Source organism: Sinocyclocheilus grahami, unplaced genomic scaffold (assembly GCF_001515645.1).
Source record: "Sinocyclocheilus grahami isolate Dianchi unplaced genomic scaffold, SAMN03320097.WGS_v1.1 scaffold583.1, whole genome shotgun sequence".
In the NCBI taxonomy this organism is placed as follows: Eukaryota; Metazoa; Chordata; class Actinopteri; order Cypriniformes; family Cyprinidae; genus Sinocyclocheilus; species Sinocyclocheilus grahami.
In genome coordinates this window covers 783800-807990 of record NW_015505762.1, presented here as the reverse complement: position 1 = coordinate 807990, position 24191 = coordinate 783800, and the positions used below count along the sequence as shown (strand labels likewise).

The following is a 24191-nucleotide window of genomic DNA, read 5'->3' as shown; positions in this document are numbered from 1 at the left end:
CTAAGAACCCACAGTTCAGTGCAAACATTTCTGTCATGCATTTGGCAAAAAGCTTTTGTTGACTATGAATTTTACCTTTGAAATTTGAGGCAAGTGCAACTCTGGCGTCCCCATTGTTTGTGAGCAGTGGTGTGATGGCGATTTAAATAAAAATACAGTTTTCCAAACAAATGGGTATTCCCTTGAACTTGGTAAAAAGATAATCAGTTTACCATCTTGACTGGTTATGCAAATCTTCCCACATAGTGAGGTAGATATGTGGGGGCGTGTTAGAACGAGCCGTTTTAGGTAGGCGTGGCTGACTCTTAACTTTTATAAAGAATATCTCTTTGGATTTGAGACTTTAGTCTTTGCAACTTTACAGATCTTCTTTATGCACCAAGAGCTTGTAACACTCCAAAGAGAAAGGAAAAAATGAAATCGCATCATATGACCCCTTTAAGCGGACTCGGGTATGGTTCGTGGGTGCACACCCGAGTTCGGAAGACAGCGTTCACATCATCCAAACACATCGAACTCTGACGTCAATCGAACCCGGGTGCGCACCAAACGTGCTAGTGTGAAAGCACCCATAAACTGAAAGCAATCTTTACGTGACTTGCTTTTCAAATGTTTTTAAATTGATAATCCGAGTCTAATATAATCCAGTGGGCCGTACGAAAAAACACTGCAGGCCGTATACGGCCCGCGGGCTGCCAGTTGCCCATCCCTGATATAGATAAAGCACACAAAATTAGGCTGGGGCAACACAGAAAATGATAACAAATAAATAATATTTTGAAGCCTTGTTTTTGAAGTGTATTAAAATATATTTGCTCATTTTACTTAAATGGGAGTTCTTCCCAAGAATCATTTTGCTAAGCCGATTCTAAATGTTTAATATAATAAATTACAATACCACCACTCTAGTTAAAAATATATTTATAAAAGCACACACAAAATAACTGCCTTCAGAAGGGAAATTGTGTTGTCAAAACAGAAATTAGGCTAAGAAATATAGCTTTTTTTTCCCTCTCTCTCTGCCTGTGGGGGGGCCTTTACAGATCTTCTTTATGCACCAAGAGCTTGTAACACTCCAAAGAGAAAGGAAAAAATGAAATCGCATCATATGACCCCTTTAAGCGGACTCGGGTATGGTTCGTGGGTGCACACCCGAGTTCGGAAGACAGCGTTCACATCATCCAAACACATCGAACTCTGACGTCAATCGAACCCGGGTGCGCACCAAACGTGCTAGTGTGAAAGCACCCATAAACTGAAAGCAATCTTTACGTGACTTGCTTTTCAAATGTTTTTAAATTGATAATCCGAGTCTAATATATTCTTTTAAGCAATTTTAGAGGAACAATTTTTTCAATAAACGTTGCAAAGCAGATTCTATATATATATATATATATTTATATTTTCAGAGCATGAGCTCACCAGAAGGGATGTCACAGACAGCAAACAGGCCAACGCGTGTGTCTCCATTCACCGTCCATTTCTGAGTCTCACAGTTGGGCTGGCAGCTGTGGTTCATGAAGCGAGAGTAGTTCCCTTTGGGTCCAGCGTCTATAATCCGATCCTGTGCACACACACAAATGGAATATTACACATGATTAAGGTAGAACCATTAAGATGTCATAGGCTGTAATCTACGGGATGAGTTGTAATGTTGTGACCTGTAATGCCACATAAGGCTGTTCTGTGCCATTCCCAATACAACAGTTTCTCAGGCTCTGCTGTGCAGGGTCCAAACATGCCATCATCAGACATGAACCCAGCACAGGAGGAGCAGTCAGTGCTTGTACGCACATGGCGCCTTCATTTACCTTGTCAATAGTGAGCATATAGAAATGTGTGATGTTGTTCTCCTGAGCGTATTTGATTCTGGCTATGCACTCCTCCTCGTCTATCAGTTCACCCACATATTCATTCACAAACTCTCCCTGAGTAACACACAAAAGAGCCGATCAGCAATCACATACAGTAAATCTCATCTGTTAAATGTTCAAAAGCCAGCACACTTACTTTCTTAATGTCTCGCAATGACACCAGGCCCCAGCCTTTTCCTGCGGTGCGGATGATCTTGGTGTCGGGGTAGAGGCGTTTGGTGAAGTCCTGGTTTTGGCAGCGGTCTGCAGCCGGACACACTTGTGGATGGCACTCGTACAACAGCATGCGGTTCAGACACTCGGACTCAAAGCTGCAGGGGCGCTCATCTGATGGCTTACAGTTACACTTGGGGATCTCAGAGATGTCTGCGGTGTAGACCTGTACTCGCCCACAAGGCTTATTCACCTAATGATAAACAAAACTTAAATCTATTAGAAACTATATAAACAGACATTAATAACATTACAATTCCTATAGAAATTTTCATGGCCTGGAAAACATACTTTCAAATTAAATGATATTTGCAGGTTTTCTGAGATATGAGAATCTTGCATAAATACCTTGATGTATTTGTATGGAGGAGGTTTCTTGTTGTTCTCTTGAGCCTCTTTGGCCTCCCTCTCCATCTCGATCTCCTTAAAGCGAGCTTCAGCCTCCAGCAGGGCTGCACAGATAAATACAGAAGAGCCATTCCACAAATGCACGGACAACACTGATACACAAATAAGAAAAAGACGAGGCATTTTTTTTACCATTCTTAAAGACCTTTCCAATGCCAGTATGCTGATATTTGCTTCCCCTGTCTCCCTCCATGTAAGGAAAGACTCTGCCCTGGTGTGTCCAGAAATAGTCTTTAGAGCCAAAGAAGAACACGGGGAACTCTCCTATCTCATGACGCAGGTGCTGGATGTTGGTCGGGATGTTTTTAGGGTGACGGATCTCTGCAGGCCACCATCTAGAATTTCAGATGAGGTTAAGAAAATCACCTTTGCAATAATGTACTTTGTATGTACTGGTTGACAGTCCATTGTAATGTATGTAGTGGTCGACAGATATATCATTCAAGTAAAACAGATCATCTGATATTTGGCATTTTATGTTTTTCTTTATTGCGGACAAGTGTTGATAGCAGGACTTTTATTTTGACAACATCCGTACACGGATGCACTGGAACTACCATTCTCCATCTTCATTAGTTTATTTGCAGCTCATAAAAACGTGTGTGCTCTGTGTGATGGTTCATCTGTGCAAATTCTGCTATCACTGGACAGGGACACGTGACAAACTTGAACTATCCTTGTATTCAAACGTATGCCATATTATATTAAGTTTCCCATTATCCCATATTAACTGTAATAACTTGCATCTCTGAGCAATACACAGCAGTGTTTTGAACGAATCGGTGAGTCAATGATTCAGTGAGCCATTCATAAAGACAGTCACTTGCTTCATTTACTGAATGAATCAGCAGTTTGAATTAATTGGTTGAATCAACGACTCACTCATTAAGACAGTGACTTGCCACCACCTACTGGTGGGTTGGTTTCATATTTAAAAGTATCACTTTTTTCCCCCAACTTTTCATATTTGTATTTTTAAAAAAGTCAAACATGAATCTTAAAACATTATTTATGCATTTGCAATTTTACTGTGTAAATGCATTTATGGAACCTCTTATCTTCAATAAACAGTCTGAATAAATACATCTAAATGGCACTTTCGATGCAGCTTCTGTTTCCTCTGCAGTGGAAAGATGAAGTTTGTTGATACTGATTTCATTTGAATGTTAACAACCATACAGTGTCTTATAATTCTAACTAAATGCATTGATAAATTTGAATTGCTGAAAAGAATTGACATAAATGATGTACATTTAATAAGGTTAGGAAAATATTGTCCATCACAAAATGAAAGTGTCCTAGAAACCAATTTAAGGCAAATACCACAAATATGCTGATTAAAGAAAGACCTGATAGAGCACTGATGAGACTATTGCTTCAGAAAAAATTACATTTACACACACACAAAAAAAAACTAAAATCTTATTGTATAGTGTTATCATATAGATGTATAGGCCTACAGATAACTTAGGCTACGTTTATTTGCATCGTTGCATGTGTCATTATATTATTAACATTTCACCAAAATTAAAATCAAATACGAAGCTACTGACCAGCGAATGTTTTTTTCCCATCATTAACGCCACATCAGAGGCAGTATGTGCATCGCATTTACATTTTCATGAGTTTTCTATCACTATGTGGGCACTCAGTTTTTTCTGTTATTTGGCCAAAATATAATTTTATAAAAGATTCAGCATTTCGCACAAGCTATTTGACTGTGACTTGACAACAAATACTAGAATAAGACACTCGTCTCCGCTCCTCAAATGCAAAAAAAACACACTAGCCTTTATAAATAGTGTTTCTTGAGTAAAGAAAACGCTGTACTTATTCAATTAACAGTTCTTAATTTACCTTCAGACTGCAAACAAGCTGAGATGCTTCAAACTGCGTGCCACACTTCATTCATGAGAGGCGGGAGGAATAATGAGGTTTGACTGAAAGTTTGAGGAGCCAATGGAGTTACGAGCTTTAGGGGTGGTGGTGTCATTTACTGATCCAGGATCAGTGATGCTTAGCAATTATTTTTCCGCTTTGAGCTTGAGCTTCAAAGCTCATCGTTCTGAAAAAGCGAGGTGTGCTCTGATTGGCCAGCTATCCAGTGCGTTGTGATTGGCTAAAATACCTCAAGCGTGTGACGGAAATGTTACGCCCCTTTCCACATTTGTGATGCCCTGTCCGGCCGGAGCGACGAGACAAAAACATTAAAACCCATTATAAACGAGGCATTTGTTGCATCCAGTGGGGACATAATTACAGATTATAATGACTTATACTGTCTTTTTACGCGTTGCACCGCGCAGCGTAAACAAAACCATGTCTGCATTTGTGATCAGAGAAATGACAAACAACAAGTGCTACCCTACACTGCCCAAAAAAACTTGCATTTGAATCATCAGTGGCAAATTCTTTAAATATAAAAAACGTACTTACAGTCTGTGAGTCAGAACAGCCGGCATTGTAGTCTACTCTACCAGGATCAGGAAACAGTCTTCCATAAAATGCGTTGGACACATCTGAATATTTGGGTTAAACTGTTCTGGAACAGTGTTGTAAATACAACTTAACCACTGATCTTTTGGAAGGCCAAACAAAGTAGTTTCGCTTTCACAACGAAACAGCGTCACACACCGTGGCCTTGAGTGAGCGGAGGCCGGAGGCCTAGAGTGAGCAGAGCCCGGCTTGAGTGAGCGGAGGCGGGTGGGCTTGAGAACGGCACGGCCGGCGGACTCAACGAAGGAGCGTCCGGCGGGCTTGCGGCAACCACATGTGACGACCCCAGGCAGGACTTCTCTTTTGGAAGACCAACCAAAGTAGTTTCTCTTTCACAACAAAACACAGCGCCTTCACGACATGGCGGCGGCGGCGGCAACAACAGAACTACAGCGAGAATAAAAGTTACGCCTTCTTTCGTTGCGTGAACATTTGGGCGGCGTTATGCAAATCTTCCCACATCGTGATGTAGACATGTGGGGGCGTGTTAGAACGAGCCGTTTTAGGTAGGCGTGGTTGACTCAACTTTTATAAAGAATATCTCTTTGGATTTGAGACTTTAGTCTTTGCAACTTTACAAATCTTCTTTATGCAACTAGAGCTTGCAACATTCCAAAGAGAAAGGAAAAATAGAAAATCGCATCATATGACCCCTTTAAGAAAACAGTGACACTACAGAGAAATGTAGTTAAGCTAGTAGCGTCACTACTTGTAGCGACGCTACTGCCCAACACTGACCATTTACATCTCATACTGTATGTGAACACTTTCATTATCAAGGCAACAACTGACACATATATATTACGAGCTCTGTTATCAGCCCCGCAGCGGAAAACGAAACCATATCCGTACCTGGTCTGGATCACCATGGAACAAAACAAGAATGGTGGAAGAGTGACTTATATCGATTAAACACTAGTACAAAGCTCACTGCCAGGTGGTAGCCAGGGCATTGCTTTGGGGTACTAGGTGGTTACTTTCCACTTAGTACCATTTAAAAAAAAAAAAAGCCTCAATGACATTATGATCAATGTGATTATTTTGCCCATTATTTTATGTTTGATCAAAATCTTAATGTCATTATCTAGCCCAAGAAACCTCTAAAACCACTAAATAAACAAAAACAAAAAAAAATCCACTAAGCAGATGAGTTTGTACATTAACTAAAGCTAAAGGTGTGTGTGCCGATGGAGACTGACCTGTAGTTTCCCAGTTTGACCCAGATGACGTCTCTGTATTTGGGTTTCTTCCCTGAGCGGCAGTCATTACAGAACCAGCTGCCATCGGGCATAGCGATGTTCAGACAGTCAGGGTGAAACGCAGCTGGACATGACTCACAGCACAGCAGACGGCCACCTTCAACATACATTTATTAATTTATATTGTGCCATCATGATCAAATCAAGCATGCTATAATTCTTTCATGAGGTTCTAGGGTTGTTTTCGCTCCCTATATGCAGAGTACGCAGTTTGCGTAGGACATCAACTCCCATTTGGGGGCACCATCCCAGTTTCTCAAAAAAAAAAAAAAAAAATTTCCTTCTATATTAATATTAACATATACATAAATAAAAATCTAAACATTAACATAGATATGTGTATATATATAAATAATAATAAAAAAATGCATTTTATGATGAACGCAGCAGGCAGTATAAGCACACGTGACATGCCATTCCCGCATCTGCGCTCACTCTCACCTCATGTTTGCGGCTGAATACAAATTATCCATTAATATTAACATATACATAAATAAAAATCTAAACATTAACATACATATGTGTATATATATAAATAATAATAAAAAAATGCATTTTATGATGAACGCAGCAGGCAGTATAAGCACACGTGACACGCCATTCCCGCATCTGCGCTCACTCTCACCTCATGTTTGCGGCTGAATACAAATTATCCTCATAATTAATGGACAACTAGGCTATATCAGGGAAAAGACATCAGCACAGTCCGGCGCAGAGAAAATAAAAATAAAAAAGCCCAAGATGAAGCCCATGCATCACTTTCAGGTAGCTACGTTCATAATCCTGTGAAACTTTTTTGACTGTTGACATTAGTAACGTGTTTTAATGTCGGTAATAATTTCACCACCGCCAACAACGCATCTGACTTAATATTCTAGTTTTCATGACTTAATAATCATATGGTTTTCATTGAATAACACTGTTAAAATACTTAATGTAAGGCTGAATACAAATGATCATCATAATTAATGGACAACTAGGCTATATCAGTATGGCAAGCCGTTTTAGCTTATTGAATTGTTACTAGTAAAAATGCAATTATGACGAGTAACACTGGGAGTATTTTAAGCTAAAACGGCTTGCCATAATATCAGGAAAACGAGATCAGCACAGTCCGGCGCAGAGAAAATAAAAATAAAAAAGCCCAAGATGAAGCCCATGCATCACTTTCAGGTAGCTACGTTCATAATCCTGTGAAACTTTTTTGACTGTTGACATTAGTAACGTGTTTTAATGTCGGTAATAATTTCACCACCGCCAACAACGCATCTGACTTAATATTCTAGTTTTCATGACTTAATAATCATATGGTTTTCATTGAATAACACTGTTAAAATACTTAATGTAATAGAAAATAAACTATTTGCATTATTACAAATGCCTGCAAAGGGCACCAAAGGCCTGATAATTACTGTTGTTACACTTACAGGACGATCAAATCCTTGTTTAATATTGACCAAACATTTAATTCAAATATCCACTTAATGTTTAATTTTTGGCCACTTTTTTGCGATAGAAATGCCTCTTTAATTTCTTCAACAAAAACATGTGGACAACACAACCATTACTAAAATTAACCATGGTTTTATCATAGTAAAACTGCTTAATATTATTTTGTGTGATTTCTGAATGCTTGAATGATTATAAAATCAATCAGACGATATTAATAAAATCATAGCCATAGGTAACTGTCTAGAGCTACAATTGTAATTTATAAATAATACAATTTAATTACACAATTTTATTTACTTTTATACTTCATTAAAGTTCTATTTTGCCCCTTATAGTAGGTGTTTTTTCTTTTTCTTTTTTTTTGAGGGAGGGAGCACAACAACACTATTCTGCTTAGGGCACCCATTTGGCCAGTTTCCTCAGGCTCTCAAAAAGTATATAACAATTTGGATATAGATTTATCGGCCAACATATCGGTTATCGGCTTTCAAAAATAAAGAATAATCGGTTATCGGTATCGGCCAAAATTTTCATATCGGTGCATCCCTAATCTATTGCAATGTTTTTGTTTAATTTTGGATGCCCCTCATTAAAAAAAGGAATAAAACAGAGCTTATATGTTAAATAATGAGAGTGGAAGTCACACCCTTTGAGCAGATGAAGCACCAGCTGACATTGACGTGAGAGTGGTGACTGTAGCCTTTCTTAGGCCTGAAGTGGTTTGTGCACACAATGGCAGAGGAGGTGATCATCTCACTCCCTGCAGCAACACACAGGTCTCCAACATGATAGGCCACGGGACAGCGCAAACAACGCATCATCTTTCCTGCAACGGGACAATGGGAAATGTGCTTTATGTATTAAGTGATAAAACCAACATCAGCTTAAAAAAAAAGTTCTTCTGTTGGGGATTCATTTAGCTCTTTTATATAATTTAACCTATTTGTAACATACAGGCCTGGTTTCATAGAGAGGGTTTAGGTTAAAACAGGATCAGGCAATAGGTCAATTAGGACATTTAAGTAGGTTTGATAAACGTGCCTTAGAAAAAAACATTACTGGTGTGCATCTTGAGACAAAAAGGCAATGACATGATTTTATGATCAGTCAGTGCAAGTTTTTCAGTTGAAACAGCTCAGATTTACATTTTAGTCTGGGATTAGTCTTAAGACCCGTTCACACCAAGAACGATAACTATAAAGATAACGATATTAGCGTCCACACCAGCGAACGATATCGTCTGTTTATTCTAAGTGCACATGCGTCTGCCGCTTTAAATTCTTGAGCTCGTTACAGCAGGATGGATTCTGATTGGCTGTCAGTGTTTTATCGTTCATCAGCTGGGAAAAATTTTTTTTGAAAGTGATCACAATGATAAAGTTTCTCTGTATCGTTATCGTTATAGTTGTGGTGTGAACTATGCTATTCTTTAAGATTGAGAACGATTTTTAGAACTATATCTTTATCGTTATCTTTATAGTTATCGTGCTTGGTGTGAACGGGCCTTTAAGCCTTGTCTGTGAAACCGGGGGATAGAGTTTAACCAAATTGTGCTTGCAGTATGAATTACGTAAAATTAAAAAAAAAAATTACACACACACACACACTGAGATTAATAAGAATCATTAGTACACGGTAGTTAAAGATTAAAGACACGTAAAATAAAGTGGGTTCAAATAAAAAGACCTTTCACAAAGACCTTTCTAAAAAAGCAAAGCAAAAAAAAAGACGTGAAACCGGGGGATAGAGTTTAACCAAATTGTGCTTGCAGTATGAATTACGTAAAATTAAAAAAAAAAATTACACACACACACTGAGATTAATAAGAATCATTAGTACACGGTAGTTAAAGATTAAAGACACGTAAAATAAAGTGGGTTCAAATAAAAAGACCTTTCACAAAGACCTTTCTAAAAAAGCAAAGCAAAAAAAAAGAAAAATCTTTAAATTGCCATCCCTTTGCAGGCTTATAATCCAGTTCTTTTAATTAATCGATAAAAAGACTCAAACGCACAAATTATGGTTTGAATCAGTCTAAAAACAAAAACTCACAGTGCCTTCAAAACAATCCAACCGAGGTGCATAGACCAAAAAAAGTTTCCCAAAAAGTAAAATACTTGGAAAAAAAAGTCTGCACACTCCACCAAAAATCATATCTGAGAAATGTTATTTATCTTGCATGTGATTTTTGGTGGAGTGTGCAGACTTTTTTCCCCGAAGTATTTAATTTTTTTATTTTTTTTTTTACTTTTTGAATCAGTCTAACAAATTACTTGTTGAATCTGTCTGAGTGGTTACTGAATAAGCATACAGTCAGTGATGTTTATATGACAGAGCAAAATTAAATAAACATGCATGCCAGTTTAAGTACCTTTGGTGGCCTTGCCAGCACCGCGGCCGCTGTAGTGGCAGCTGAGGCAGGTGTGCAGGGGGCAGCGGAAGCCGCGGTTCTCGAACACAGTCAGAGCGCTCAACCGCACACAGGCCTCATGGTAGAAACGCCCACAGTGAAGCACACAGCAACGCCGTACCTCTCCTTCAGACTTCTTACAGGTGAAACAAGCATGCACACCTGAAAACCGTGAAAGAAAATTATAGCTCACAATAGTGAGAAAGCGGTTTTTCTTCACATTACCATGTGTCTTTTACCTGAGCTGCAGGCAGAGCAGAGCACCTTTTCTGCTGACTGATCCAGCCCAATACAGTGCAGGTGATATGAGGCACAGCACTGTCCTTCACACATCACCAGATCCTCCCCGGTCTGCTCACACACCTGTGGAACAGTAATAATCATGAATGTGCAGCACACCACATAAGAGCTGAATGCAACTCTTGCCCGCATCTGATCGACAAGTAAATCATGTGCCCTTATTTGTTGTTAATGTTGAGAAAAGTTTGCTTCGCCTAATAAAGTCTACAATAAATGAATAAATATAGTCCAATCAATTATTGCTGATTTTTGTCAGAGGCAGTACACTAAACATTTTATTTGTTATTAACATGTTTAAATGGTCTAACAGTAGAGCATTCAACACAGCAACCGCAGGTGGAGTGCCTTCAGATTTATGTAGATAACCATTCTAAAATCTTCTAAAATTCCTTGGATTCAACCCACTTTATCTTCCTGATCTGTTTAAAATAAAATTTGTTTCTAGTCATCATGTGGGATAAGCTATGTGACCATTATATGTAGGACAGCTTCTGATTAAAACAGATCACATCATTACTGCTATTATTTACATCTTGTTTATATTTTGTTGTGATTTGAGTGCGCAGAGCTCACACAGAACAAACTGACCCAACAGAAATACCCAAATGGCCATTGCATTTACATGCTCAACAACTACTGGTACTGTAAAAAGGCTAGTATCATTACCTTTTTAAAATGCAAGTATCGACTTAACACCGAAGAACCGGTACTTTTGACAACACTACACAGAGAGTTCACTCACCAGACACACGCTTTCTTTCTTGACACCTGCAGTTCGTTCGGTCTTCTTTGAGTGATGCGATTCGTCTGTACTGTCACTGGGAGAATCGGGTCTCTGCTCACACAGCGAACTCTGAAATACGCATTCAGAATATATTTACATACAGGACATCTTGTAAGAAAAAGTGACAAACCATTTACCATTGCAAACAAAGTCAATTATTCAAACCAAGAAACATTGGACGCATGTCACATTTCACAAACTGGTTCACAAATGGTCAGGTTCCAAGTATGATATTTCCAGTATTGAAAAACAAACAAATACACATACCTCTGGCTCAGGAGATGATGATGGGCGGTGCTTTTTGGATGAGACAGGAAAAGATTGTCTGCCTGACTCCTGTTTCCGCTTCCTGACACGCTTGGCTTTAGCAGGAGACTCCTCCCCTGAGAAACCAAGATAATTTTAAAAACTGAGAAACTGTAGGGAAAAAAATTTACACAAAGATGATCAGTATTTAGACTGGTCCTTTTCTGTAGCTCAAAACAGTTTGTACATTTACTTGGGGCTTTTTTAGTTTGTTTCATTTTGTCATCCCTGTCTGCTTTCCGCCTCCTTCCCCTGGGTTTACCAACAGCAGCCTCATTTGATGGTGCCTTCTGACAGAAAAGAAGGAATGGAAAAAAAATATATTAATTTAATAGCTGAATTATTAATTCTTTTTTATTTTATTATAATTTAATTTTGCATTAATTATAACAATTCATGCCAAAATATCTACACGCATCATATCATACCTTTTGGCCTTTCTGCTTTTTAAATTCTTTTTCAAGCTTGGTTTTCTTTTTAGGCTGCAGTGCCACATCATCCTTGGATTCTCGTAAACGTTTGTAGCCTATTTTCTTTCCTGTATGAAGCAGTCAGAATGCATGCTTACTTGAAACCTTTTATAAAGGAGAATTTCAGGTTTGAACCATATACCTTTTCCATAAACAACTGAAATGTTGCTAATAATTAGTGGTCGACCGATATTGGTTTTTTGACAGCCGATGCCGATATCTTGGAAAGCAGGGTGGCCGATGGCCGATATAATTTTATGTATTTTATTTAATATTTAAAAAATGTGAAATCATTTGAAAATGGATTAAAAAAATAAGTGTAAAATAAACATGCTTATACTTTAAATGACAAAGTATTTTTCACAAATAAACAAATATTTAATAAAAATATAATTAAAAAGGAAGTAAACACTGTAACCAACAGGGCACTCAGTATTCTGGGAAGTTTGTGTGCATTGGGAATCACATTTTTTCAAATAAAGCCAAGATAACACTCATTTTACATACAGCACACAGTGAAAATGACATGAATATGGTAGTGGGCAAAAGCATGACGCTCAGCATAATTTGAAATCACGAGTTTAAAGTTTGTCGATCGCGCATCTCAATGAAGCTGAACTCTCCTCCTGTCCGTATTCCGTTCGCATGGACCGACCGTCATGCAGAGTACACGCGATCTTGCAGGATACAAATGCACACTTCAGAAGATCTCACAGCTGGATTCGACTAAGTTTGCAAGGTTTTTGAAATTAGATGTTCATTAGTCATTCAAAGATTTGTTTAAATTATGTAAACGCGTATTTGCTGAATGCTGACGGTAAATGAGAAAGTATTATAATGTTTGCCTTTCTATTACTAACAATATAAAAGCAATCGTTATAATAATTTTTGGATATATTTTAATTCCTTTGTTTAACAGTTCTATCTGATTATTAGACAGACTTCTGTTCGTGGACAGAACGGTCAACGACGACAGCGAACAAGAGGGGCAATGTGAGCACTGTGTGTTCAGGCGCTGCCGCAGCCGTTCTCAGCGCCATCAAAATAAAAGTCCCGCCACGAACGCATCGGCCAAACAGAAAAACGTTATCGGCCGATGCCAATATTTGAAAAATGCCAAATATCGGCCGATATATCGGTCGACCACTACTAATAATGAAACCACCTACACACCTTTAGAAACATCTTCCTCCAAGACTTTTGGGCTTGGTGCGAATACCTTTATATCTGATAAATGAAAAACACAGGAAATTACTACAAGAACAAAAATACATGAAACAACAACCCTGAACATTTGAGGGCTTTCATTTAAAAAAAAAAAAAAAAAAGTGTGCAATAGTGTGCATTATTTAAACTATATAATTGTCTATATATTTTTAAACTTTACAGATACAAAAAACAGCAATTATCACTGGTTAGGGAATTGTTTGCAATTTACAGTTTATAAATGTCTTTTAAGTTAATGTCTCACCTGAAAGTCCAGGATTAGTGGACACTGTGCCTAAAGTGTCAGAGATACTGACACCAGCTTTTACTTTCCTCTTCTTTACTGAATTTGGTGCAGCAGGAAACTTCTGTCTGAGCTGTCTTGGTTTCTTCTGAGAAGCTTTTGGCTGAAGGTCTAGGTCAATACAGAGCAGGTCCTTCTTATATGTAAAGATACAATGAAAAGAAAGTGTGATTACCACAAAATACAACAGAAAAAATTATCATTATCCAGTGAGACAAAACGCACCTTTTTCCGGTAAGCCCGTTTCCCAGTCTGTGTCTTTATTTGACTCTGGTGTTCTGATGCAGGGCAGTGATTCTACAATGCCAAAAGATTTGAAAGATTACATCTCTAGCCTGAAACACTAATTCTACACTGAGATAAACAAGTCCAATCTTATTAACTGCTACCTGAACAGTAGACCCAGGGACATCTTTTGCAGAGGAAGCTTCCATCTTCTTCCACTTCAGTATTGTGCCGTGCTGATCCCTCTTCACTGACATTTTAGGTGCTTTTTTGGGGAGGGTGTTTTTCCCTGTTGAAGTGCTGCTGTCTGTGGGGTGGGAGAAGAGGCCTGGGATGGTGGTAGTTGTTGTGGAGTTGGGGCTGGAATGAATGGAGTCAGGAGGAGTGAGGCTAACAAGCTCCTGAGACTCCCTCCGATCTTGGTCTTGCTGTGGTCCCTGATTGCGCTGCGCTTGAAGCTCTTGTAGCATGCGAGGGTTGAACTGGGCTTTCCCATTTTCATAAACAAAGCTGAATTTGGCCATTCGCTCCTGTATTAGTAAACCCAATGCTTCTGTAGCCTGTGACACACCTGTCTCCCACTGTTTCCGAAACTTACGAGGAATTGCCCGCTGTAGAGAGCACATCAACAATGTCTGAGACAAAGGAATCTCATAATAATACAATAAATACATAGTAAAAATATTAGTGAAAAATACACAATATTTACTGTACCTTCCTTCCACTAATATCAATGGGTAGTTTGTTGCTGCGGCTAAGTGATTGGTATTGGTGTTTTCCGGAGAAGGTGACCATGCTCTTCTCAAAAACATATCCTCTCTCTGGAGCATTTCCAAAATACTGTACATGGTACAATAATCCTGTGCGGCTATTCACTGCCAAAAACAAATAATAATAATAATAATTAATTCCAATTCTTACAGGTGCTACCCTTCTCATGCTGCCTTGTTGACAGCTGGAAGCCAGTACTTCTCTCTGCTTGTTAGCTCAAGGTCACCCTTGTGCAAACAATTTCCACAGGATCTGTGCCCTCTCCTATCAGTACTTTCAAAACATCCTTTTGGACCAAATGTAAGTGTTGTTTCTGACACTGTCACAACTCTTCTCTCAACTTTTAGCCATCTGCCTCACAGACACAGCTTCCAGATGACTCACTATCCCTCTTACTCATGCAGGGTTTCTGCAGGATTTTGAAGCTCAAATGTAAGACCTTTTTAAGTCCTGCACAAATAAAATGATTACCATATGAGCGGGGTAGGGCAATGTCTATAGTACCATATTAAACTGTAAAATTACTGTAAAAAGCATAATTTACAGTTCAGTTTTCACAAAAACAAAAAGTTTTATAAAATGTGTCTTTATTTGACTCTGGTGTTCTGATGCAGGGCAGTGATTCTACAATGCCAAAAGATTTGAAAGATTACATCTCTAGCCTGAAACACTAATTCTACACTGAGATAAACAAGTCCAATCTTATTAACTGCTACCTGAACAGTAGACCCAGGGACATCTTTTGCAGAGGAAGCTTCCATCTTCTTCCACTTCAGTATTGTGCCGTGCTGATCCCTCTTCACTGACATTTTAGGTGCTTTTTTGGGGAGGGTGTTTTTCCCTGTTGAAGTGCTGCTGTCTGTGGGGTGGGAGAAGAGGCCTGGGATGGTGGTAGTTGTTGTGGAGTTGGGGCTGGAATGAGTGGAGTCGGGAGGAGTGAGGCTGACCAGCTCCTGAGACTCCCTCTGATCTGGGTCTTGCTGTGGTCCCTGATTGCGCTGCGCTTGAAGCTCTTGTAGCATGCGAGGGTTGAACTGGGCTTTCCCATTTTCATAAACAAAGCTGAATTTGGCCATTCGCTCCTGTATTAGTAAACCCAATGCTTCTGTAGCCTGTGACACACCTGTCTCCCACTGTTTCCGAAACTTACGAGGAATTGCCCGCTGTAGAGAGCACATCAACAATGTCTGAGACAAAGGAATCTCATAATAATACAATAAATACATAGTAAAAATATTAGTGAAAAATACACAATATTTACTGTACCTTCCTTCCACTAATATCAATGGGTAGTTTGTTGCTGCGGCTAAGTGATTGGTATTGGTGTTTTCCGGAGAAGGTGACCATGCTCTTCTCAAAAACATATCCTCTCTCTGGAGCATTTCCAAAATACTGTACATGGTACAATAATCCTGTGCGGCTATTCACTGCCAAAAACAAATAATAATAATAATAATTAATTCCAATTCTTACAGGTGCTACCCTTCTCATGCTGCCTTGTTGACAGCTGGAAGCCAGTACTTCTCTCTGCTTGTTAGCTCAAGGTCACCCTTGTGCAAACAATTTCCACAGGATCTGTGCCCTCTCCTATCAGTACTTTCAAAACATCCTTTTGGACCAAATGTAAGTGTTGTTTCTGACACTGTCACAACTCTTCTCTCAACTTTTAGCCATCTGCCTCACAGACACAGCTTCCAGATGACTCACTATCCCTCTTACTCATGCAGGGTTTCTGCAGGATTTTGAAGCTCAAATGTAAGACCTTTTTAAGTCCTGCACAAATAAAATGATTACCATATGAGCGGGGTAGGGCAATGTCTATAGTACCATATTAAACTGTAAAATTACTGTAAAAAGCATAATTTACAGTTCAGTTTTCACAAAAACAAAAAGTTTTATAAAATGATAAACTTTACATTTCAGCCTTTAAACCATTTTTAAGAAAATGGTTAAGTAAGGAATAATTGACGATGGGCCGTTGAATTATTAGAAAAATAATAATTTTTCTAATAATTCAACAGCCCAGAGTCAATTATTCTGCTTATACTACGGTTACCACACCTCAAGACATCGATCAGATGATATATTTAAAAGGGATTCATCCAGTTTTTGTACTTAAATCGCTGTTGTGAGTAGGATTATTTCTTCCGCATCTCATCCAACGTCTCTTTTGCTTAGTTCCAAAACGTCTTTTTGAAGCTGGTAATGGAGGCTTGAGCCATTGATAGCATTCTAATGCAGTTATTAGAAAGAGAGCGAGAGAGACAGAGACACACAGAGAAAGAGAAAGAAAGAGAGCTTGTGTGAATTAAGCTACCTCTGTGTGTCCCTCAACAGTGTTCTGCAGCAGCGTCTCTAAACAGCGCTGTTATTACCTCGCTAGTGAGAAATGTCATGTGTAGCCTTTAAGTTGCTACACTATATAGGCTTACTGATAAAATCGTCAGGGCAGCGCTGACAACCGTTTTGTGCAAACTGCATGACCATAGTGTGCGTGTGCGAGCACGTGTGATTGCAGTAATTCCTGTGTGCTGTATAGGTACTGTATGCTAATTTCCGTTATATATTACAGTTAACTATGTGAAGTGATATGGAACTGTAATGCGGTCAAAGAGAGCTGCCTGGAACTACGTTCGTCAGCCAATTAGATTCAAGCATTCAACGGCCCCGTAGTATAAGTCAAAAGTATTAATTATTATATTTAAACAATTTTCAATAAATTATTATATCAATTAAATAACAAATTAGGGGTGTGCGATATTGACAAAAAACGATATCTCGATAATTTTCTTGGATTTTATCGATAACGATAATTAGACAATATTTTGCTATAGTGTGTTATTGTGCCGATATCTTATCTGTAATTGTGCTGACAGCTGACTCCTGAATTTTTCTTATATTCGTCATATTCAGTGTGGTCAGTTCACAGCAGTGATAGAAATTAATCATTTCCAACAAGTTTTATTGTCATTTTTAACCTTAAGCCATTTTTTTCAAAAAGTGTGCACCATCTTTTGAGTCAAATTCTTGCATTTGGACTGTTACCAAGCAAATTAAATCAGTATCAACAAAATTGATCTTTGCAATGCAGAGGAAACACAGAAGCTGCATTAGAAGTGGCATTTAGATGTATTTACACATGGTTTAATGCAGCTCTGAGAGGCATGGAATACTTTAAGCTGCAGTTACAAATGCATAGCTAAATAATGTTTTGATATTTTAAACATAAAACATTGAAAACTGATGTTTGAAATTATTTTGAAAATTAAAAAGGTACCTTAAATGTGAAATTAAAACTGCCAGTATGTGGCAGCAAGTCACTGTTAAGTGAGTCATTGCGATTGAACCAAATAATGTAAACGGTTGATTAATTCAGGAACTAAACACTGTTGTGTTGCTCAGAGACGCAAAACAGCGCTGTGGCTGTGTTTGGAATGATTTTTTGGAGAAATAGAGCAAAAACAGGAAATATGGTGTCTAAAACGTAAGTCTCTTAATATTAACTTCTTGTTTATTGAATTGTTGTATAAAATCAATATCACATTTGTAATCATGCTGACTTTTGGAGAAAAAACCAGCACTCTTCGGGTGATATTCACTATATGAAATGATATAAATATATACATTTTCTGCCCCATATCTTGAATTATGTGATAAATCTAAATGCATTTTAATAGACTGATTAATGCAGTGAAAGAAAGCACTATAAATGCGCACGTGTACTCAACTAGTCTAACCTGCTAGACTTCATCACCTAATGTATGTGCGCATACCAATGTTTCCCCTGCCATTATATTAGTGAGGTGGCCCGCCCCCCAACGGCACCCCCCACCCCCCTTGAAGGTCCAGTTAATTTTATTTAATTATACTTTCTCTATAGCACCAGATCACAACAGAAGTCATTTAAAGTTACCTTTCCGATAGAACAGGTCTATACCTTGTTCTTTTATTAAACAAACTAAATAGCTGTATGTTATTTAGCTTATTTACACGACTGCATGCCATTTCGGTCTCTACGTTATGGTCGCGCTCTCTGTATCACGCACAGCGGAGTTCCGCCCCGATGCATACGCGCACACACAAGTGAGCACACTCCCACTCCCACTAGTATTTGTAAATATTAAGCCGCAAAGCGACTATTTAAATATGAATTCTGCGTGTCTATGTGTTAATGAATGGCGCAGACGCGCGGTTTTGTTTACCACTCGTACTGAAGCGGGCGTGATGCTTCCGGTGATATTAACCTCTGCCGTCTCAATAATGAGGACATAAATACATGAACAACATCTCCAGAACTGCTCAGAGTCACTTCATGAGCATTTGACCCTTTCATTTGAGTAAAACTATCCTCATATCACATACACACAGAAATGTAAAGGTATTCACGGAAACCCATCAAAATAAAAGTTTGGTTTTACTTGAAGGCATTGCGGCAGAAATAAATTACTATTGTTGAGTAGTAGAAATTATTAAAACCTTATTTGTAAGGAATAATTATACAATATTTCTTCAATGTTTTAATTGTAATATTAAATTACCTTTATTTTCCAAAATATACAATTTGTTTAATTTTCATTACTTAAAAGATAGATTAAATGAACGTTTTATGCCATAAAATATGTAAATACACAAAGAATTTCTGTGCAAAAAATCATAAGGCTATTGTAAGAATAAATTAAACTTGTTTTTATGCTTTCAAATAAGTAGACATGCTAAAACAGAATTTGGTAACAATATAACATAAGGTTGGAAAAAAATAAAACATTTCATATGGCCCCAAACGTGTAATTTTTGTTAAACTTTTAATAAATTGATGTTAAATTGTTTAAGTTTCATGATTTTAATTAGTTAGACATGCTTTTTGATTAATACAAATTTAACCATTAAAAAGGAGTCCAGAAGAAACAAAAAGGAACCCCCCCCACCCAAAGCCGTAAACCTAGGGGAAACACTGCATACTGTAGGTGTTTTGTTTGCTTTGCGTGATATACTCGATAATATCAAATCGCACATCCTTAAAACAACAATTAAAGACTTTTACAATTTAAGACTTTTTTAAAGACCCGTGGAAACCCTGTCATGGAGTCCCCCAGGGATGTTTTCGGCCCTTCTTCAGCTCTTCTTTTCAATATTTAAATGCATTCTGTTCACATTGCTACACATTTATGGTTACAGCTACCATTACATTGATGATGACTTTTTGGACAGAATTCTTTCCAAATTCATCCAAACCATTCAAAAACTAGATGATGCTGTCAGCCCATAATTTCAGTCCATTTCAACTACCTGGTCAAGGCAGCATTCTTTTAACTCTGTGAAAACGGCACATCTTTGCTCAATTCTTAGCCCAAAATATACTGAATCTCTGGTACATGCTTTCATAACTTCACAGCTTGGTTATGGACTACTCACCAAAACCATTGCAATCGACCCCCCCCCAAATCCTGTTTAAATTGCACTGGCCACCCGTTTCATCTCTTATTTACTACAAAGCACTTCTTGTAATTATTAAATCCCTTAATGACCTTGCTCCTTGAGTCTCTGAGCTACTTCAGCTGTTTCCTTGATATCCCCTAGATCAGGGATCCTCAAATCTGGCCCACGAGATCCACTTTCCTGCGGAGTTTAGCTCTAGCCCTAATCAAACACACCTGAGCATGCTAATCAATGTCTTCAGGATCATTAGAAAATCACAGGTAGGTGAGTTTGATCAGGGTTGGAGCTAACCAACAGCAAGATTTGAGGAACCCTGCCCTAGATTCTGGCTTTCTTCCAAGGGTGGCAAAACATGCAGTGCCATGGCATCTAAACTCCTGAATTCACTCTTAAGTAGCCTTTGCAACTTTTAAAACTCAATTAAAAGCTTTTTTAATACTGCTTTCTCGCAGTATTAATTTCCACATCAGACTCATTGTTTTTTTTATATCTATATCTATCAGTTTGCAGTTAGAATTTTCCTAATGTTACTGATCGAGTTATCTGATATTCTTTGCTTTTCCATGTCTATAAATATGTATCATTATAAAAAGGTGCAGCTAATTTTACTTCATACTAGCATACACTGCCACAAACTGTTAGAAATTGAGTAAGACAGTAATGATGAAAATCTGTTGGTTGACAATATGGTAATGGAAAGTGCTTAAAGAACAATACATCAACTGATCTAGCACACCTTACCTTTTGACTTAAAGTGCATATTAATCTCCGGGTCTGTAGTGATCATGCATGGCCACCAAGGGTATCCAGACACTTTGGCCCAGATAACATCCCCCACTGAGAACTGCACACGGGGTTGTGTCTCTGTACCACTCAATTCCACATCATCCACACCCTGTGCAACATCATTCACTTCGCAGTCAGACACAGGCCCCTACAAGACAGAAATGAAGAACTGCAAGACCCATAAAAAAAAAAGAGAATCCCTCCACAAGTGGTAAACATTTTCCTTATGACAAAACTTATTTTGCATTAAAGACAGTCGAAGAGCCATCAAGAGCCAATAAGCCATACCTGGGTTGGGATGGCAGTTACACTAGCAGGTATCTCGCTATCAGTCTGCTCATCAGACTCAGTGGGGAGAACACATGGTTCAGTGGTGTGGTCATTAGAATTTATGGTGGGTTGCAGTAGAAGGGATTGATCAGAACTCTCAGTAGGGGTTAAAATTGACTCTCTGCGATTTGGTGGAGATCTCTTCCTTACAAGCCCCCCTTTCTTCTTTCGTCTTTCTCTCATGGCAGTTGGAGAGGCAAGAAAACCTTCTGAAAGTCTCAAAGGTGCATTTGTCTCCTCTGTTCCCTCCTCTGCATAATCTGCCCCGAATCCGTTTGTCTTCCCACCTAGATTTACCACACATTTGGTTATTTTAAAAGTGAGTTCAGGAGAAACGCTGGACTTCCTCGGAGGGCTGGCATGCTGAGGAACAGGCTCCACCCCTTTGAGAAGAGGCTGTGCAGCTGTGGCAGCACAGAGCTTTGGAATTTTGTCTTGATCGCCATTTAACAAACGGGAAGTCAGGTCCTTTAGCCGCTCATGGGTGTGGCTATGACCATGACTGCCAATCATCTGCAAAACACTTTCTTGAGGTGTAGCTGCCATCTGGGTAGCGGCTTTATCCATAAGCATAGTAGGGTCAGTGCTCCCATCACCCCGACCCTTACGTCCACCAGGTGAATCAGAGGGCTGTTTCACGGTGGTAGGACTCCTGGGCTCTGGCATTGCAGGCAGTGATGTCCCCTTACTATCCGTCATAACTAACCAGGGGCCTGAAAAAGACAAAAACAATAGAGGTTTACAAAATGAAACATTTACAATCAGTCCTCAACTACATAAAAAAATTCATTAAAAAAGTATGCACATGTAAACTAAAATAAATCATATTTAAAGTCAACATTTGAACTTTTTTGATCCACTTCAAATGATGACTACTTTGTGTGTGTCTATATATATATATATATATATATAGATAGATAGACACACATACATACATACATTTATATGCACACACATATACTCAAAATATGGTTTGGTCAGTCCATACAGCTGTGTGATTATTATGAATTAAAACATACAGTACATTGCCTCTGGGTTAGAAAAAGATGACAACCTTTGCTTTAAAATAAAAATATGCAAACAACTACATAATGTTCATGAATTAGACTAAAAAATTAAAATAATGATGCAGCATTATTCAAATGTACCTGTTATATTTAACAGGTACATTTTAAAAATACAAAACGTAAAAAGATTACGAGAACAAACATAACCGACGTTTATCGAAAATCCGAATTAATTGTTCTAACCACTGCACCTGTGGCGACTGCTGCAAGCTGCAGGTCCTAAATAGCCACAAATAACCAGTAGTTACAGTTCGTGTGGGACACTGTGGTTAGGTGAAAGAACTGAGTGGATTATGGCGAGGATGGAGCTTGAGAACTGGAATGGTTTGGTTCCACATTAAAATGGCTTCCGTGGAGGATTCGCAGTGCGCGAGTGGGTGGCCGGCCGCTTTGATTCAGTTCAATGCACAAACCTCCTCAAATTAAGCCTGAAACGAAACCCACTGATACAAACCAAGCCATTCGATACAAAATAAGCACTGCGAGCTTTCTATCAACGAAATAAAGAAAAAAAACGTACCGCTTTTGATTTGTAACCTGCACAAGGGCAAATGAATCATATCTAAAAAGTGAACAAAAACACAACCGAAGCAAAGCTTTATGTAAAACAGTGACTGCTCAAATGTAGATGTCCGTTCGGTCCTAAACAAGAGGCAGTTATCGAGCTATTGTTATTCAGGATGAGCGGTCGGGATGCCTCGTTAACATCAATGAAGGAAGATTATGGATGAGTCAGTGATGGACTCTCCTAACCGCTCTAATAGCCCACAGCAAACTGAAAGAAAATAACTCACGTTAATACAAACTTTTACACCAAAATGAAACTAAAACACATTCAGTGGGAATTGTGCTCTCGGTTAAAATGCTGCAATACTTCAAAGACCAGACGGATGTAAGGACATGTATACAAAGTGGAGTAAAAGATATCAAGCCATAGGTTCGTGAAAGTAACAGTGTAGAGCTAATAGGATGTTAGCAAAGAAATGAATCGCCAAAACACATAAAACACTTGTGCGGGTCCAAACATTTCTACGCTATTAAATATGTAACCTCTGAGGATGTGTCTGGGGCTGTAATACATACTATAACCATATGGTACATTTTATTAACCCAGGAAGATTTATTCTTCAAACTGAAGCTGACAAACCTCGCGAACTACAGCTTAGCCAGCTAGCAAGTGAGGTAACGTTACAGCTGCAGCTGCCTCAGTCAGGGACATACTACAAAACGACTCGTTTATGCGTGAAAGAAACTCTCTAACATCCCACCCCAGCGTGTAATAGACAGCAATCCCCGTAATTGTGACGTGCCACGATGTATTCCTGTGGGGAAATAAACCTGTTTACAGCATCTCCATTACTCCCGACGTGTACTGAGAAGCTTGCGGGAAACTCTCTCATCCCAATCAGCGCCAAAAATACTCACATCCGATTGGCTGACACGCGACGGCACAATTCAACCGGCCTTTTCAAATATCACCGTCTTCGCGGCTGACTCTCCGTCGAACATCTTCACTTATCCGTGGCGCACTCCAAACTTCATCGCAAAGTTCGTTGTTTAAGACGAAGCCATGAGATTCCGAGATCATCTGTTTTTGTTTTTATTTCGAAAAACGGCAAAGCGACACAGATCACTGCTCGAGGAATTGAGCGGAGGGCAATTCTCCCCATGTGACGTCGGACGCACGAGGGCGGGGATTCGTTGTGTTGTTGCCAGTTACACAGAACATGTGGCCAGTGCGTTTCACTTCATTCTATAAAAATAACGACAACATTTTGGAATTAATTTGTTGCAATTTTTGGTTAAACATAAACCAGTACTGAAATGTGTAGTTTTCTTTTAAAATATATATTTTTGATTTTTCCAGTTAATATGCTTTTAGCGTGTAGTCAATTTTCGCTCAAGCAAGAGTGTCTGGCAACCAGAAAATAAGCGCGCCAGACTGTGTTGCCATGTCCGCTTGTTACAAACGTCTTTTGGTTTGTTGATTTATTAAGACGCTTACAGACATTGGTTGCGTTTTTTGGTCTTATTTCCAAAATATTAATGTACAGTTGATGTATATGAACAAAGATGCATTTATTGATTTAGATG

The 24191-nt window shown here is 38.7% G+C and overlaps 1 protein-coding gene across 1 annotated transcript in view; it reads right to left on the bottom strand.

Moving 5' to 3' along the window:
• LOC107556918 (histone-lysine N-methyltransferase NSD2-like) overlaps positions 1–23792 on the bottom strand; it is a 27178-nt gene extending 3386 nt beyond the window's left edge. Inside the window, exons 1-21 of the mRNA XM_016240166.1 lie at positions 23523–23792; positions 20989–21743; positions 20656–20848; positions 15745–15905; positions 15182–15641; positions 13708–13763; positions 13444–13615; positions 13146–13199; positions 11931–12040; positions 11696–11792; positions 11464–11579; positions 11155–11265; positions 10352–10475; positions 10074–10274; positions 8349–8528; positions 6191–6347; positions 2628–2830; positions 2436–2539; positions 2011–2280; positions 1812–1928; positions 1423–1564 (exon numbers count right to left, since the gene is read on the bottom strand). Coding sequence (XP_016095652.1) covers positions 1423–1564; positions 1812–1928; positions 2011–2280; positions 2436–2539; positions 2628–2830; positions 6191–6347; positions 8349–8528; positions 10074–10274; positions 10352–10475; positions 11155–11265; positions 11464–11579; positions 11696–11792; positions 11931–12040; positions 13146–13199; positions 13444–13615; positions 13708–13763; positions 15182–15641; positions 15745–15905; positions 20656–20848; positions 20989–21729 — 3769 coding nt within the window. The 5' untranslated portion in view covers positions 21730–21743; positions 23523–23792. The remainder of the gene's footprint in view (positions 1–1422; positions 1565–1811; positions 1929–2010; positions 2281–2435; positions 2540–2627; positions 2831–6190; positions 6348–8348; positions 8529–10073; positions 10275–10351; positions 10476–11154; positions 11266–11463; positions 11580–11695; positions 11793–11930; positions 12041–13145; positions 13200–13443; positions 13616–13707; positions 13764–15181; positions 15642–15744; positions 15906–20655; positions 20849–20988; positions 21744–23522) is intronic.
• Positions 23793–24191: the final 399 nt, after the last annotated feature.